This window comes from Morone saxatilis, unplaced genomic scaffold (genome assembly GCF_004916995.1).
Source record: "Morone saxatilis isolate NCDOM2014 unplaced genomic scaffold, NCSU_SB_2.0 Contig4, whole genome shotgun sequence".
In the NCBI taxonomy this organism is placed as follows: domain Eukaryota; kingdom Metazoa; phylum Chordata; class Actinopteri; family Moronidae; genus Morone; species Morone saxatilis.
Genome location: NW_023339984.1, coordinates 5,987,726 through 6,004,804, shown reverse-complemented (window position 1 = coordinate 6,004,804; position 17,079 = coordinate 5,987,726). Strand labels below are relative to the sequence as shown.

At 41.0% G+C, this 17,079-nt stretch overlaps 1 protein-coding gene across 1 annotated transcript in view; it reads left to right on the top strand.

The window, feature by feature from the left end:
* Window positions 1-17,073, top strand: part of plcb3 (phospholipase C, beta 3 (phosphatidylinositol-specific)) — a 48,829-nt gene extending 31,756 nt beyond the window's left edge. Inside the window, exons 4-34 of the mRNA XM_035675606.1 lie at window positions 1,805-1,942; window positions 2,258-2,337; window positions 2,425-2,478; window positions 2,746-2,818; window positions 4,265-4,365; window positions 4,579-4,745; window positions 5,457-5,603; window positions 5,713-5,870; window positions 6,634-6,716; window positions 6,807-6,891; window positions 7,879-8,026; window positions 8,340-8,441; window positions 8,531-8,604; window positions 8,686-8,782; window positions 9,120-9,204; window positions 9,480-9,604; window positions 10,001-10,155; window positions 10,242-10,403; window positions 10,529-10,628; window positions 10,797-10,901; window positions 12,022-12,116; window positions 12,337-12,478; window positions 13,039-13,080; window positions 13,265-13,374; window positions 13,486-13,595; window positions 13,839-13,998; window positions 14,201-14,277; window positions 14,533-14,622; window positions 14,752-14,809; window positions 15,191-15,277; window positions 15,638-17,073. Of these exons, the coding sequence (XP_035531499.1) occupies window positions 1,805-1,942; window positions 2,258-2,337; window positions 2,425-2,478; window positions 2,746-2,818; window positions 4,265-4,365; window positions 4,579-4,745; window positions 5,457-5,603; window positions 5,713-5,870; window positions 6,634-6,716; window positions 6,807-6,891; window positions 7,879-8,026; window positions 8,340-8,441; window positions 8,531-8,604; window positions 8,686-8,782; window positions 9,120-9,204; window positions 9,480-9,604; window positions 10,001-10,155; window positions 10,242-10,403; window positions 10,529-10,628; window positions 10,797-10,901; window positions 12,022-12,116; window positions 12,337-12,478; window positions 13,039-13,080; window positions 13,265-13,374; window positions 13,486-13,595; window positions 13,839-13,998; window positions 14,201-14,277; window positions 14,533-14,622; window positions 14,752-14,809; window positions 15,191-15,277; window positions 15,638-15,961 (3,534 nt within the window). The 3' untranslated portion in view covers window positions 15,962-17,073. The remainder of the gene's footprint in view (window positions 1-1,804; window positions 1,943-2,257; window positions 2,338-2,424; window positions 2,479-2,745; window positions 2,819-4,264; window positions 4,366-4,578; window positions 4,746-5,456; window positions 5,604-5,712; window positions 5,871-6,633; window positions 6,717-6,806; window positions 6,892-7,878; window positions 8,027-8,339; window positions 8,442-8,530; window positions 8,605-8,685; window positions 8,783-9,119; window positions 9,205-9,479; window positions 9,605-10,000; window positions 10,156-10,241; window positions 10,404-10,528; window positions 10,629-10,796; window positions 10,902-12,021; window positions 12,117-12,336; window positions 12,479-13,038; window positions 13,081-13,264; window positions 13,375-13,485; window positions 13,596-13,838; window positions 13,999-14,200; window positions 14,278-14,532; window positions 14,623-14,751; window positions 14,810-15,190; window positions 15,278-15,637) is intronic.
* The last annotated feature ends 6 nt before the right edge of the window (window positions 17,074-17,079 follow it).

The window sequence follows — 17,079 nt, the reverse complement described above, 5'->3', positions numbered from 1 at the left end:
AGAGAGAGAGAGCGGGAGAGAGAAGCTGTCATCTACTGCTGTTGATAACTTTGTTCTCTGATCAGAATGATGCTCAAGTGTGACTGTCACCAAAAGATGTGTGTGTCCACTGTATGCGTGTGTTTTCTCTCTCAGCTGATGGTGCAAAGGTGACAGAGCGCTAATGAGCCTGCTGACAGTCAGATGGACTGTCAGACAGGAAGTGATATAAGCAGTGACTGTTGGCGAGGAAGTCGTTGTGTAAGAGGGTAGATGTGGCCGACAGAGACGGTGATATATTGGTGGTTAACAGTTCAAACGTGTGGATGTGTTCATGTCGCGCTCGTGGATCAGATTGTTTAACGATAAGAGACTGTTTACTGTCACTGGCAGCGTTTTACATTATTACTTCACTTACATACTGTTATTGAAGTAATGAACACTAAAATTCGGCTCTGCTTTCAATCAGTGTGTAAGAGGAGATGCCTGCAATAAAGCCTTAGCCATGGTTTACCAAAACTACATGTTCAGAAATATTGTCTAGTTACTGTGTGACATTTAGGGGTGTTGTGTAAAAACTGAATTTTGTGGCTGCCATGGTAAGGACGTGCCCTTAAGACTGCTGAGTAATGTCAAAATGTAGTGTTGAGAAAAAGAATGATGGTGTGGCTAGGTTTTTAGACATCTGTCTCTGTGATTTCTGCTTCCACCCCACAGCTTTGTAAAATTAATTTTAAAGCTGCTATAATCAAGATTTTCATATTAACAATGGATCATACCACTATGCGAAAAGGGTGATTCGTAGCATTTAGGTGTTCTTTAACTGATTAGTTGTTGTTTCTGTCGTTTAAGCTGCAGCTGTTTCCTGCAGAAGTATCTCTAATGAACTCATTTTACTCTTGCTCAGCACCAAACTGCCGACAGACAATGTTAGCAACTAGCTATACAGTGGAGCATTTCATCAGCTAAAGGTCCCAAATAGATTCCCTCCAAGAGTTGATAGAGCCCTTGACGCAGAGCTGAAAGGAGAATTGAATATTATGTACTTTACATTTGTCAGTGGCAGAACTCCAAATAAGTACTCCAAATGTTGCTCCGTATGAGCTGGAGATGTAAATAAGCACCTGTTTGTTAATAAGTTTGCCATATGAGCTTTAAAAGATGATAATATACCGATGTTGTATTTGTAGTGTGTTGGCCAAAAATGTTCAACAAACATTTATATCCAGAAGCAGTGTTCCTGTCGCTGGAGAAACCACAGAACTCACTGTCAACTTTTATATGTTTTAACGAGGACTATTTCTTTGGTAGAAAGTAGTCTGTGAATTCTCTTTAGTAACACTGCTGTTTCTGAAAACAATGTTTTGTTTTTTTCATAATTGCGTTGAACTGATCCTTTAAACTCTCGCTGCTGAATGACATAGTACATTTTGTGCGCTGTTTTGGCAGTACTTTGCTTGATAAATAGTCATCCAAGTTAGTTTATTCAATTGAAATAAAAGAGAAACACGATCGAGAGGGAGTGATGGAGAGCATGCCTAATTGATAGAGAGACTTTGAGTGTTCGAGAGAGTTGGTGGATGAGAAAGTCGTCCAAAGAGAAGGAAAGAGTCGTTTGGTTAATTAGATCAGAGTGCTACACCACATGCATCACATTTACTGTTCTCAGGAGACGGGGAGATGGACAAGGAGCGGGAAGGATGTGGAGTTCGGAAGCAGAAGTCAAACCACTGTTGTGTCCAATATATTTGTGTGCCGTGGCGTGTGCGGTGTTGTGTTGTGTGTGTGTGGTGTGTTGTTGTGTGTGTGTGTGTATCTGTATCAGGACCAGAAGCTGCGAGAGGTGCTGGGCTTTGGTAAGGGTGACCACGTAGAAGGAAAGCTGGTAACTGTCGTCCATGGCAACGACCTGGTCAACACGTCCTTCCTCAACTTCCAGGCTATGCAGGAAGACACAGCCAAGGTAACCATAGATACCGCCACTACCATCCCATAACCTACTCACAATACTTATATTTGCACATAGTATTTCTTCCTTCCTTCCTTCCTTCCTCCTTAGCCCCCTGTACTCGCCTCCTTGTTTCCTCTGGCCATATGCTGATTACTCACTTTACGATGTTGACATAGAGGCATGTGCATGTTTAGCAGTTAAGACGGATTATTCCATCTGCGTGTGTGTGTTGTATATTGTATATAGAAACTGCTCGGTTTAAGCATCAGACGAACAGTCAAACAACCCTGTTTTTATCATCTCGTTCCGGTCTGTGTGCGTTTCCAGATTTGGACAGATGAGCTGTTCACTTTGGCCACAAACATACTTTCCCAGAATGCATCACGGAACACCTTCCTTCTCAAAGCGTAAGAAGTTGTGTGTGTCTATTCTCAACATGAGACAACTGTTTTAGATTTTAGATCATTATTTTTAAAGCTTTCTGTCTGTTTCAGGTACACCAGGTTAAAGTTGCAGGTGAATCAAGATGGGAAGATTCCTGTGAAGAAGTGAGAAACACACACAAACAACCACTTTTTAAAGTTGTACATCAGAGCCCTCAACTTCTTCTTTCCTTTCCTCTTCTCTGTATCTCTTCCACTTTCTCTCTCGTCTCTTCTTTAGTTCATCTCTAGTTTATCACTGTTCACTGTTGATCCTTTCAGACTTTGCTTTCTTGTCTTTTTATTTTAATGTTGAGAACAATAAACTTTAAAAGGTGAATGCATTTACTGACTTACATGATAAAATATTTCTCCAAACTCTCTGTCTTTCAGTATTCTCAAGATGTTTTCAGATAAAAAGAGAGTGGAGACGGCTCTGGAGCAGTGTGGCCTCCTCAATAACAGGGTAATCATCAGAAGCAATCACTGACCACAGAGCTACTGAAGATATGTGTATCTTGTATTGGTTCATACCTGATAATAGCTGTATAACTAACAATCTCTCACCCTGGGGTGTTGCATAGCATTCTTTGCATGCCTTTGCAATTTAAGGAAGGCACAAAAAAAAGGCTGTAGGCTGTATGGTAAAAATATACATATATACATTTTAAATTACTTTCAACAAGATTAACAGATTAAACAAACAAGTTAATAACGTGTTATATTATATACAGAGAAAGACTAGCTGTTTCCAGTCTTTGTGCTAAGCTAAGCTACCTGTCTGCTGGCCATACCTTCATATTTACCACGCAGGCACTATCAAACCATCTGTTTAAAGCCACATGTTTCCATTAAAATCACAGGTTTAGAGGTAATCAGAAGGTTTGGAGTTGGATCCCCGGCTCCTTCTTCTTTATGTCGAAGTGTCCTGATCGATGTGTCAGTGTGTGTGAGTTACTTAGTTTCTGATGAGCAGTTGGCGCCTTTCATGGCAGCTTCTGCTATCGGTGTATGACTGTGTGTTAATGGGTGATTGTGACATGTGGTGTAAAGTGGTCAGAAGACTAGAAAGGCATACGCTACATAAGTCCATTTACCATTTAATGGATAAAACATTTTATTTCATTAATCAAAAACAATGGATGAACAGTGGAAATCTAGTATCAAAGTAATGGATAAATAATGAACTAAAAGTAATGGTTGTGGGGTTCAGCTTCTGCCACAACAAGTGATTGTAGGAGTGAAAACTTGACCAAACCAACCTGAACATTGACAACAATATCAACCTTTAGTGTTTTAACATCAATTTGTGGCCTCTTACAGTAAACGCATTCAGAGACTGCCACCTGAATTAAATTTAGTTCATTTTCAGTCACAGGATATTTCCTATAAATTTGGCTTCTTAGAAAGAGCAACTAAGTTAAAATACTTTTTCATTCATTCTTTCAAACCTGAGAGTCAAATGAAAAAATTAGTCATGGGGTTTTTATTTATTGTATTGTCAGAATCTTTGCTTTTATGCGCAGTGTAAGCAACCACAAGATTTGTGGTTTGGTAGGTAAAACAAGGTTTCGTGTTTGTTATTAGTCTGTGCAATCTTTCCTAAAAATCAGTTTGGAGTCACAAGACCTGCCTTTTTGAATAAGAGAGCAGCTTGTGCAAACTGCACTGTCAGCGTTTCTTTCTGTATTGTTGTACTCTGGTGCCACCTGCTGGTCAAAAGAAAGAACACAAAAAGTGGGAGAAGACTGAGGAGGGTCTGAGCCACGACTGACAATGTCATCAGTGTTCATCCTCCAGTGTTGCTGGAGGCCATCTGACTGTTAACAGGATCAAAGTGTCTCTGAAACCACCAGGCCTCTTTCTCCTTCCTTCCATATCTTTATACACAATCCTCTCCGTTCTCTCCCAGTCGGAGGGACTCAAGCCAGATGATTTCACGTGGGAGGCCTTCCAGAAGTTTCTCGACAGCCTCTGTCTCCGGCCTGAGATACAAAGCATCTTTGAGGAAAGGTATGATACACATAGATAAAGTTTTCCCAAACACACGCTGTCATTTTTCATGATGTTTATTGCCTTTTGACAGACTAAAATTTCAACTCCCCACTGTAAATCCTTTCGTAATGATGCTCTTGTTATATTTTTAGGCTTCCCAGTAAAGCTCCCAGCATGCACCTCAGTGCCCATGCACACACTCATTTCAGTACGCTTTTCTCTTTCCTTCAGTGGCTCCAAGAGGAAGCCATTCATCTCTTTGGACCAGCTCATGGACTTCATCAACCGCAGGCAGCGAGACTCCAGACTGAACGAGGTGCTGTACCCCCCGCTGAAAAGAGAACAGGTCCGACAGATCATGGAGAAATATGAGACCAACACCAGCCAGCTGGAGAGAGGTCAGTGTGCTTTTCTTACCATTATTTTGTGTCTTCAGTTGTGAGATTGTATGATGAAATAAAGCAGCGGATATAAATCGGCCCTGGTTCTTTTGTTTTCAATGTGCTCTCCACATAAATCATATTCTTTCGCTGGATAACGAGGATTCAGTGTAGATTCTACTGTATCTTCTTTTAGACTGTATCTGTTTAACCCAAAGCTGGGTTTATCAGCTGCAATACTCTGATAATTACAAGTTTATAGGTACGATTGATTTCCTTCACTTTTATTGCAGCAAAGTGCTTGTCCTCTTTTAAAAGCCAGAACGTAGGAAATTCTTTGCAAATTTGACGAAAATGTCCTCCACATGTTTTGCTGTGGTCGTCAGTGGATAAACTGTACAAAACTGAGGAAAGAAAACACAGCCTTGGCTACCGTGAGCCGCTCTGCTAGGATACTGTTAAGCCAAAATCTGTAAGATGATCCACTATCCAGCCCACAGAACAGTTCAGAAGTCTGTTGGTGTCTGTCCTAAAACAACAACCGTATGCTTTTTTGGATCAGTTTACTGTTAGAGCACATGATGTTAATTTAGTATAGCATCTTCCAGTCCTTTCACTAAATCAGTTACGCCCATTGAGCAGATGGATGCTGGTCCGTCCATTTAAACTGAAATTTATAGTCAGCAAACACAACCTGTCCTCATCTCTCTCTCTCTCTCTCCCTTGCAGACCAGATCAGTTTGCAGGCTTTCACTCGGTATCTGGGAGGCGAGGAAAACAGCATCGTACCTCCAGAGAGGCTGGATGTCATTGACGACATGAACCAACCGCTGTCTCACTACTTTATCAACTCCTCACACAACACGTACCTCACAGGTAAAAAGACACGCACATTGACACTAATGCTCCAAATCTAGCTTTATAGTTAATCTTTTGGATCCGAAACCAACTTTCTGTCGGCTTTGCTTATCTTGCCTGCCCGCAGTGGGTCAGCTGACCGGTCTGTCGTCAGTGGAGATGTACAGGCAGGTGTTGCTGACTGGCTGTCGCTGTGTAGAGCTGGACTGCTGGAAGGGCCGGCCACAGGATGAGGAGCCCTACATCACCCACGGATTCACCATGACCACTGAGATCCCCTTTAAGGTGGTAGTCACAGCTTTTTGGCATTCACATATGATTTTGTTGTGCATTCAATCGCCCAGGATTGTCCCTTTTCAATGTTTCTGTCTAGTTTAATTGTGCCACCTTGGTTAGGTTGAGTTTGTGTAAGATATTTCTCTTTTATAACATTACATTTTTACAAGGGTTTGAAATGTTCATGGGGGTTTTTGCCTTACATAAATGTCTGTTTTCCACTTTATCTCTATAAAAGTGATTTAATAAATCACCAATTCATGAGAGTTTTTACATCTGCACACAAGAAGAGCTGTATTTTTATGATTATGGTGGAATTCAAGTTAAGAGGTCCATTTGTATGTATTAGTTATAAAGCCATAGTTGTCCTCCACCGGCTGTTTAAAATATCAAAAAATAAGAATTATGAAAGGAATCTCTTAACCTTGGTTTATTTGTGCGATTTGGTCAGCAAGTTCTTTGTGCAGTGGATTCAGACATGCTGAATCCAGAGGCAGCAGCCACAGACAGTTTGAACAAACAGAAGAAAGCAAAAGCTGAAAATCTTTGTATTTTGGGGTTTTATTAAAATAATTTTACCCGCTATCATAAAAAATAATTTGCTTCGTAACTGCATAAAAAAGTTGTGCTGTTTGATTTATAAGGTGCTAGGTTGTATATCTTGGTTCTAAACATTCATGAAACTCCCAGCAATCTGAGGAAATGTTTATTTTACCGGCTACTTTAATTTTATTCAGTGGAATTCATGTTCTCATTCTTTCTCGGACTGTAGGAGGTGATTGAGGCAATAGCAGAGAGTGCTTTCAAGACCTCGCCATACCCCCTCATCCTGTCCTTTGAAAACCATGTTGATTCGTAAGTCGTGGGGGTTTAATTTAAGGGCCCCGTCCCATTATGGCAGGTTAAAGTAAACCAGAAACTTACGTGTGTCTCTTGTTCTGTCAGGGCCAAGCAGCAGGCCAAAATGGCAGAGTACTGCAGGACCATCTTTGGAGATGCCCTGCTTATTGATCCACTGGAGAAATATCCGGTAAGACTGATTTCCAGTCAGATCTGACATGAAATTTGCCAATGTGTTGCACTGAATTTACTAATTTAAGCTCTGTTTTTAGTCTGAAATAAACGCATTTTAAGTGATGTCTCACTGCTGTTCCTCAAGAAAAACTAACAACACACTAATATCCTTTCACTCTGAAGTCATGGTGTTAATCAATTTGCAAAACCATCAATTATGATCAAACGGCTTGTTATATGCACATCAGCTCATGATCTTGATAGTTTTGTAATAAAACACAACTCGTGATGCTTTCAACCTCATAAACCTCTCTGTTTTTATAACTGTAACTGTAAAAAGGTAGTTTGACTTTTTTTTTTCAACCTATCAAGTTCTTTAACTGAAACTTGAAATATGGCAAGACCTTTGACCCAAACCAAGGGTAACAGGATGTTAGACACAAGGACTAGATATTTCTCAGAATTGTGTTAATTCATAAGAAATATATGTAAGCAATGGCCAAAACCTGCAACCATTTCATCATGTGTTTATTCACAATGCAGGTTGACCCATACAATGATTGCAGTTTTGGAGAGGGCAGCTTGATTTGCAGGAATGAATCAGTTTGAATGTGAATCACTTTTACTACTAAACTAAACAGAGTTTAAGACTGCAAAGTTGTTGCTGCTTTAGACTGATCTGATTTCAGGACTGTTTAAATGCAGTTATAAAACACTTTGCCTGGTCCTGTGACTCCTGTGAAATTGTAGCATTAAATTTGAAAATATGTTGTGGCTGCCAGTCCACAAATCTACTAAGACCTTGTTCAGAGCGCCTCCTGATTACTCTAAGTCAAGAAAAAGTTTTTTATCTCAGATGCTAAATTAAGGGATGTCTTATCCTGTCAAAGAGTTCTTTATCTGTTTAGAGATTATTTTCTGAACTACCCTTGCTTGCCATTTAAAAGTATTACCTAAGTTACCTAATCTAGCATTATTTTGTTCCTCATTGTTGTGTCTTTAGCTGGACCCTGGTCAGCCGCTCCCCTCACCACAGGAGATGCTGGGGAAGATTCTCATTAAAAACAAGAAAAAGCACCAATACCACCGACCCTCAAGTGGTGGCAGCATACGACGCAGAGAGCAGGAGGAGCAGTCATCACCCGTCAATGGTGAGCGCGAACAACTACCTACGTCTCTTGTGGTGGCATGTATGGCTGAGAAACTGCAGGTTTAGATGTATTTAACATTGTATTTAGCTTGTCTGGTTGTAATAATTAAATAAAACCAGCACACAGTGTTTGAAAGAATGCAAAACTGTATAGTTTTAGGCCAAGATGGCATATAGCTGACAGCTACATCGGGTCTCGCACACACAAGCTTAAAGTGAGGCTGACAGAGACCTTTAACCACACATATATGTGCAAAAACAAAAAGATTTTAAGGTACCAAATTGAAGCTCATCTTTAGCTGTTATCTGTGCAGACTGTCCATTGAATGACAGTGATGGAAGTCAGCTCCTGTCCAACGGGGAGGAGAAGCTGGCTGAGAGGATGGTCAAAGACTCTGAGCCTCGCAAGTCCCTAGGTGGGTTAAAGAAGAGTGGAATGAATTAACAGAAAGGGTGCCAGTGTGGTATACATTTTGCATTAGTTATTTTTATGACATCCTACCAGGAGGCGAAGGAGAGAGCGAGGAGGAGGAGGAGGACGAACCCGCGGCAGAGCTGAAAAAGCCGAACTCTGACGAGGTAAGAGCCATCAACACTGACAGGGGGCGTCTGACTGATTGATGGGCTGATTGATTGATTGGTGGTATATGCCTTCCTCAGGGTACAGCCAGCAGTGAGGTGAATGCCACAGAGGAGATGTCGACTCTCGTCAACTACATTGAACCTGTCAAATTCAAGAGTTTCGAGGTGGCGAACAGTAAGTGTGTGTGTGTGTGTGTGTGATAAAGAGGGAGACAGGAAGATGCAGTAACTTTGTGCTGAGAGAAAGTGTGAAGTGAAAGAAAAGCAGTGTGTGTGAGGGGGATGGACAAGCCCTGTTAGTTTCTAAGCACCTCTCCTGTTTAGCTCATTAGGCAGAGAGACCGGCTGTGTGGACTCATTTGCGGTTAATGATCAGTCTTGTCGCGCAGACCTGTCGCACATAGATTATCTTAATCAATTACTGTACCTGTGTCGATTTCGTTTGTCTTTTTTTCTCATATTTATCACAATCTTATTCTTCATCTGAGTTTTTCATTCTTTCTCTCCACCAGAGAGGAAGAAGTTCTTTGAGATGTCGTCGTTTGTGGAAACGAAAGGCATGGACACGCTGAAGAGCTCCCCTATTGAGTTTGTCGAGTATCCCTGGTGGCTTGTCATTGCTTGAAAACTTGAGCTTCTTTTGTGGAATACAGTTTATGTGTGCATAGGCTTTGGTGTGTCTGAAAACTGTCTGAGGTATTGAGAGAGGAAAAGCCTTAAAACCTGAAAAAATGTTGCCTAGTCTCTACTTTTGACCTTTTAAAAAAAGTGATGATTGCCTTTTATCTGCTGCAATTTATAACATGTAATAAATGGTCAGTGCACATATATGCCACATATACAGTGTTTGGATCTTAACAGCACTCCTCCAGGTACAATAAGAATCAGCTGAGCCGGATCTACCCTAAAGGAACACGGGTGGACAGCTCCAACTACATGCCTCAACTCTTCTGGAATGTCGGCTGCCAGATGGTGGCGCTAAACTTCCAGACACTCGGTAAGTCCTGTTATTTCTGCCTCAGATGGCCTAACTTGGGCATGTAAAGTACAAAGTATCCACGGGACATTTATAACTTGTACATAAATTGTGTACAGTTACCAGAAGAAGTTGTTTTTCCACTCATTTCATTTTTTTCAGTTTTTAGGCTTTCGATTCAATTCCAGGAAACATAAATAAGGTCTTAAAGGTCTCTCTGTCGCTGGCAGATACTGTAGTGTAGATGAAAATTTAAGGATTCTCCTCGGCTTCATAAATAATTCAAGACTCAGGAGTCAAGTTAAAGCATCTCAGTTTTTATCCCTCTAAATCCCTCCTTTCCCATCCTTTCTTGCTTTTTCTCATCCCTCTACCACACCTCCGTTCCGTCCTCATATCTCCATTCCTCTCCACCAGACCTCCCTATGCAGCTGAACATGGGTGTGTTTGAGTATAATGGCGGCAGCGGCTACCTGCTGAAACCTGAGTTCATGAGGAGGACGGACAAACACTTTGACCCTTTTACAGAAAACATAGTGGATGGTATAGTCGCCAATACTGTCAAAATTAAGGTGAGAACAAAACGTGTCACCATTTGGACATACATTTCTTTGCACAGGTTGGTAAAATAAAAATGTATAATATAAATATCTACCAGGTGATCTCAGGCCAGTTCCTCTTGGACAAAAAGGTTGGCGTGTACGTGGAAGTGGACATGTTCGGACTTCCTGCTGACACAAAGAGGAAGTACAGAACCAAAACATCCAATGGGAACTCGCTGGACCCCGTATGGGATGATGAAATGTTTGTGTTTAATAAGGTAACTAATCCACACACATCACAATTCAGATGTCTTTCAGATCTTTCTCTCGCCCTTCTTTGTCTGTCCTTTGTTAACTCCATGCTCTCTAAACTCCCATGGCATCAACAACCGTCTCTCTCCAGGTGGTCCTCCCAACGCTGGCCTCTCTGAGGATAGCAGTGTTTGAAGAAAACGGCAAGTTCATTGGACACCGGATTCTCCCTGTGTCGGCCATTAGACCTGGTCAGTACACACGTGCACACACACACACGCACACACATAAACGCACTCTTGTAATGTCAAGCATTTATCCCTTTACTGATGTCATCTACAAGCTGTTGTACCTTTTACTGTCCAGCACCAATAGACAGTAGTCATTTCTTTCTTTCTTTCTGTCTTCCTTCCCTCTAGGCTACCACTATATCAACCTGAAGAATGAGCTTAATCAGCCCTTACTCCTGCCCTCTCTGCTGGTTTACACTGAAGCTCAGGACTACATCCCCAATGAACACCAGGGTAAGAACACCAGCAACAGCACTCTGCACCACAGAACCCATATGACGACTTGGGGAACTGTTAGCATGAACAAAATCTGCCTACAAGCTCACCAATTAATTAATCAATTTATTATGTTAAATCTACTTTGTTTAATGCCATGGCCCTGCTTGACTGCCATTTGCTTAATATTACCTGAAGTTATTTTATTGATATTAGTTATTGGACTATTAGTAGATTATATACGACTATATTACTATTAATCACATGCTCATTGTCCCCCAATCGGTTGTTGTCGTCGCGATCAACTTCTCTGGTTCATCATCAGTCAGTCCACTACTATTAGTGTAGTTGTTGTGGTGCACCCATTTGTCGTGTGTGTTCTCTCTCTCTCTCTTCTCTCTCTCGTCTCTGTTCTCTCTCTCCCTCTCAGCGCAGCTGGTCGAGGCAGACGACCACCCACCTAGGTTATCTAGGGGGTGGTTGAGGTCGCCACCAACCAATGCCCAGCCAAGAAATGGTCCACTATATAACCACAACAACATGTTGTTTTTATGCTTTGTTTTTTGAACAGATTAACAACAAACAAGATATAACATATCAATTGGTTAGATTTAGAGGTGTTGGTAGGCTGATTTTGTTAGTTGGAAAGAGCCAGGCTAACTGTTTTCCCCTGTTCCCAGTCTTAATGCTAAGCTAAGCTAACTGGCTGCTGGCTGTAGCTTCATGTTTATCGTACAAAAATTAGAGTGGTATTGATCTTCTCTGCAAATAAGTGTATTTCCTAAAAGATTAAATCATTCCTTAAAGACAACTTGAGACTTGAAAGCAAAATAATTACATTTTAAAACCCAGAACCATATTCATCAAAAGGCCACGGTCTCGTGAAATGCCATGTCAATAATGGCCAGCATTCAGAGACCTGAAGGGAGCCCCACACTGCAAATCAATTTACTTATTGCTATTAAAGTTAGTGAAGTACCTTTTACTTGCAATTAGCTTGAAGACTTCTGATTTGGACTAACCATAAAAGACTTCAAATATCTCTGCCACTTGTCCAGATCTATATGAACTTGTGCACGTCCATGACATTAAGGCACTATCTTTTTTTCTGTGTGTGTGTTTGTGTGTGTATTCTTAGAGTACGCGGAGGCTCTGACAAACCCCATTAAGCACATCAGTCAATTGCACAAGAGAGAGACACAGCTGGCTGTTCTCATAGAGGACAACAGTGAGGTAAGACACATCTGTGTGTTGGATAATAATAACCAGCTGCAAAGAAAAAAAAGAAGTTGCAGGGAGGTCAGAACATGCGTGTGGATGTGAAGATATAAACATTCCCCAAACCCCCTCACTGTTCCTCAATAAGTCGGTAGTAAGTCACTAACTGTGTGATAGTCTTCCAGATTGTTGACTCTCAATCACTCAAATTCGTCCTTCTGTTGCTTTTCTCCAGCATATCACCAACCAGCCCAAAGAGGGAGAGACCAGGAGAGAGAGTGAAGTCATTCCAGGAGGTCGACTCCCAACCCCCTTCCACGCCCTCCCTCCCTACTCATTGGATGATTCTCCTGACGTCATCAAATTATCTCCGCCAGGTAGAATGTTGTCTTATTGTCTACATGTAACATGTTTAAATACCTACAACTGTAATTTATCTGCACTTATCCTCACTAATATGTAATCAGACACTAGAGGCACAATTTGGTCGCTTTTTCTGAGAATTTTCCAAGATGTGATACAAAGCCATGTGTAATGTGCCAAAACAAAAAAAACTATTACACCTGCATTATGGCAGTGTAGCAGGCAAAGAGTTGCTAAATTGTATGAGTCTGCTTTACCTCTCATGTATATTTGTATCAGCCTGCTGCAAGGAAGTGTATAGTGTATAATATGTCCATGCATGTCTTCACTTCACAAACATCCATTGTAATCTATTTACAAGATCTCAGATCTTGTAAATAGATGTCTCAGATCTTATTAGCATAGCCAGTTTCTTCCATTAATGAAATGTTTTTTTCAATACAAGATGTACATATATGTTAAACTGTTTTGTTCGTTCCTGCTGTTTCATGTCTGGTTAATTTTCTCATCATCCATTTCACACATACTCTGTCTGTGTGGTTCCCCTCTTTTATTTCTTTCTGTGTGTGTGTAGCACCAAGTCAGAAAGAAGACCTCATAGCCACTGTTCTGGCAGGTAAGGTCATTCCAGCATCATTTGCACACAGACATTAGTGAAATCATATGTGTGTGTCATATACTCTATATTTAATGACCATCAGCCAGGAGTGGCCAGTTTTCAGCAAGATTAAGATTTACACTGATAAATTACATTGGTAATTGGCCATAACTCTATGTCTGTGTGTTTTTCTGTGTCCCAGAGGCCCCTGCCCAGTCTATAGAGGAGTTGAAGCAACAGAAGGGTTATTTGAAGCTGGTGAAGAAACATAGCAAAGAACTCAAAGAGATTCGTAAGAAACACCTAAAGAAGGTACATGTAATTTCTCACCTCTCCATAGAAAACGTCTGGGTCCAACTATGTTGCCACTAGATGCAGAAAAATCACTTCCTTTTGCATGTGGGTGTGTGTGTGTATTAGCAGGTGTGGAATCTGAGTAAGGAACAGAAGAGTCGGAGTAGCAAGATTGAATCTGAGACCCAGAGGCGACGCAGTCAGATGGAGAAACACCTCAAACGTAGCATGAAAAAAAAGTAAGGATTAATGGATTTAGAGCTTGGAAAAAGATCTAAAGAAGTACCTTTTAAATGGGGAAGGAATGGAGGAAAAAGAATTATTAAATATTTGGATAGATGGATGGAAAACAGTGTGTTAATGGGTGGAACTTGACAAGAAAGACAAAGGTCTGTTTTAATTCAACTAACCAACTGAACCTGACCTCACTGTGTATATTGTTGTGTGTGTATGTGTGTGTATGCTTGTATGTGTGTGTTCAGCGAGCCCCAGGAGCCGGTGCAAAGTGAGCTGACAGCGTTGAATCAGGAGATTGAGAAGCAGACAGTACAGCTGAGGGAATGGCAGATGCAAGAGCTGCTGAAGCTCCGACAGCAGCTTCATGCATCCGAGAGAGAGAAGCAACAAACACACCTGAAGGAGGTAACGACACACACCTACATATGAAAAGCGTCAATGCACACTCAAGGTGACACACTCGGGAGTAACACTGCGTCCCTCTTATGAATTCTTAAATATACACACAGTTCCTCATTAGCTGACCTCTAAGAAACTTTGTGGCACTGTGGTACATCTGCACAGTGATAATGCTGACAGGTTGTCGTCTGCTGCCGTGTGTTTTTAGGCCTTCCAGAAGTTAAAGGAGACGGCCCAAGAATGCCAAGCAGCTCAGCTGAAAAAGCTCAGGGAGACGTGTGAGAAGTAAGTGCGGCTGTTTCACCTTGCAGGACACAGATGTCACTGCCAGAGTGACTTTCTGCTTTTAGTTCTGATTATGGTATTAACTTTTTGCAATAGTGTTGATTTTAAGATGACTTCTGTGCCTTTTTACACCACGTGACTCTGATGCCCACAGGTTGGATTCACAACAAGCATCTCATTTTTAATAACAACAGTGGCAAATTTCTATATATAACTTGCAGTTTGTCTTCATTCGGCTGTGTTTTGTGTCTGCAGGGAGAAGAAAGAGCTCCAGAAGATCCTGGACAGGAAGCGACAAAACAGCATCAGCGAAGCCAAGAGCCGCGAAAAAGACAAAGCTGAAACGTAAGAAACTGGAAATACAAATGTTTATTTCTGTCAGATCTTATTTTTATTCACACTTCTATCATATTTCATCTTTTTTCCTTTTATTTTCTTCACTCTTTGTCTTCATCCGTTTGTCTCTCTCTGCAGGGAACTGAATGAGATCAACAGGAAACATATTCAAGATTCTGTCGCCTTAATCCGCAGGGTAAGTATCCACCGTAGCACGCACACACACTCTTATCACCAGTAGTCCTTGAGAAGGGCCAGTTGCCTACTGTACAGTACAATGTGCCATTGTCATCAACTTTACTCCTTCTTTTCCCTTCTTCCCTTATTATCTTTTTGCCTCCTAATCCACATTGCCATCCTGCCTTACCTCATCCTTGTATATTTTTTTTCCCCTCCTAAAATCTTCTTCCTTCTTACTCACTGCTTTCCATCCCTTATCTCTCATACATTTCTATTCCCTGCCTTTCCTGTGTGAAACCCCTCAAATTTCCATCCCATTTCTGCATCTTTCTGCCCCTTTCCTTCCTTCCTTCCAAAATCTTCCTCCCTTCTTGCTCTTCTTTCTCTCACACGCCAGCTGGAGGAGGCTCAGACCAGGAGACAGGACAAGTTGATGCTGAGGCAGCGGGAGGTGCTGCAACACATAGATGAGGAACTTCCAATGGTGAGCAAAAAACACACCAATTCACACGCTGAGCTGCTGTCATTGTAACCCATTTAAGAGCAGAGGCAGTTTATACCTGTAAATGAAAAATGATGCAGAAGTCTATATGTCATTTGTTTAAAAAAATATTGTTATAGCACTTAACTCCTCCTACTTGTGTATGGATTAAACTAACAAAATACAACGTGTTAATTTGTGCACTTTAGAGATGTTCATTTGTGTATTTAAAAAAGAAATTGGAAGCTGTTTCCCCCTGCTTCCAGTCTTTATGCTAAGCTAAGCTAATTCAATCACTTCCTGGTTGTAGCTACATACTTAGGTTCTATTTCAAACTATTACTTTCTGGTGTTTGTTATCCAGCTCCAGACTCAGTTGGAGAGGGAACTAGAGGAGGAGTATCAGCGACTGCCAGAGGAAATCTGCCAGCACCTTCAGATGGAGCTCCAGAACAAAGGTCTCCGAAAGGATGCCCTATTCTCGTCCTTGTCCAATCACAGCAGCCCCAGCCCCAGCCCCAGCTCCGGTTCGGGCCCGCCCTCCAACTGCTCCACGCCCTCCTACCCGTCAACGCCCAATCGGGGCACCTGGAACAGGAACATGGACAATAGCACTGCCTCATTGGCTGATTCCACTTCCTCGTCCACCACTCCTGTCCTGTCGGAGGCGGAGATGTCGTTCAGTTAAAATTATTACCTGTAAAAAGGAAAATACATACATTCAACTGGGATCTATAATGATTATAATGTGGGATAGTAATGATATTAATTATTAACTAATTTTATTCCTTTTTTTTATTACAGAACATTTTTGTTCGTGTCTACAGAGCTATATTATTTTTTATTTTGCTGTTTTTGTTAGTTGACACATGATGTGTTTTGAAGATTTCATAAGAATCATAACCAATTTTTTTTTTAATACATTTTCCTGTCTCTTTGTCTTGCTTTTAATGTGATATCCTTTCATATCTTTTTCTGTGCAGCATTCCCATTGTCTGGTCAGTAAGCTTTGCTGTGGTTTTTGCGACACCACGCACTTTATGTTCACACTGTTTTGTAACAGTTTTAATTTTTTAATTTTTTTTATTTTTAAAAGCTTTAAACTGTAGAGAGAGGAACAGGGTTAGACAATGACTGCCTTTGTGAAGGTAAACTTTGTAACTTACATACAGTTGGGCCAAGCGACTACCATTATGGTAATAATAAGTAATTCTCACTACAAAAGTTTGATATTTTGTTTCTAGCAACATTTGACCAATGAGATTGCTTCATAATGGCCTCATGTCCTATGAGTAGATGAGCAACTATTTAAAACACTGAGTGCTACAAATAAATGTCAAAAACCAAATCTTTTTCACTTTTTAAAGTAAAAATAATCAAGGTTAGATAAGTAGTTTTCAGAATTGAGTGTCAAGAGGGAATATAAAGGAGAAGAGGGCTTAATTTTTATCCAGATTTTTTAGAGACTTAAAAAAGTAAGTTTAAAAGCTTATGTTTTGGCTGTAATGACAGTAGCTGACCAGCAAGCGGTGCTGCAGCCTTTACTGTTTATGTTCAATTGGTTGTTTGAGCTTTTCATTCATGCCAGCCTGATTATTCTATTACACTGTTCTCACTCACACACCTGTCTCGGCAGGGTTTGCAACGTCATTGGTCAGGATAAAGTCACTGGCCCTTAACCTCTAATCAAAACCCAGCCAAGGTTGAATTGCGGGTGGTCAGCACACGACCATCTGGCTACAAAACGAGTGTGTGTGTGTGTGTGTGTGTGTGTGTGTGTGTGTGTGTTTTTGAGTGTAAAGAATG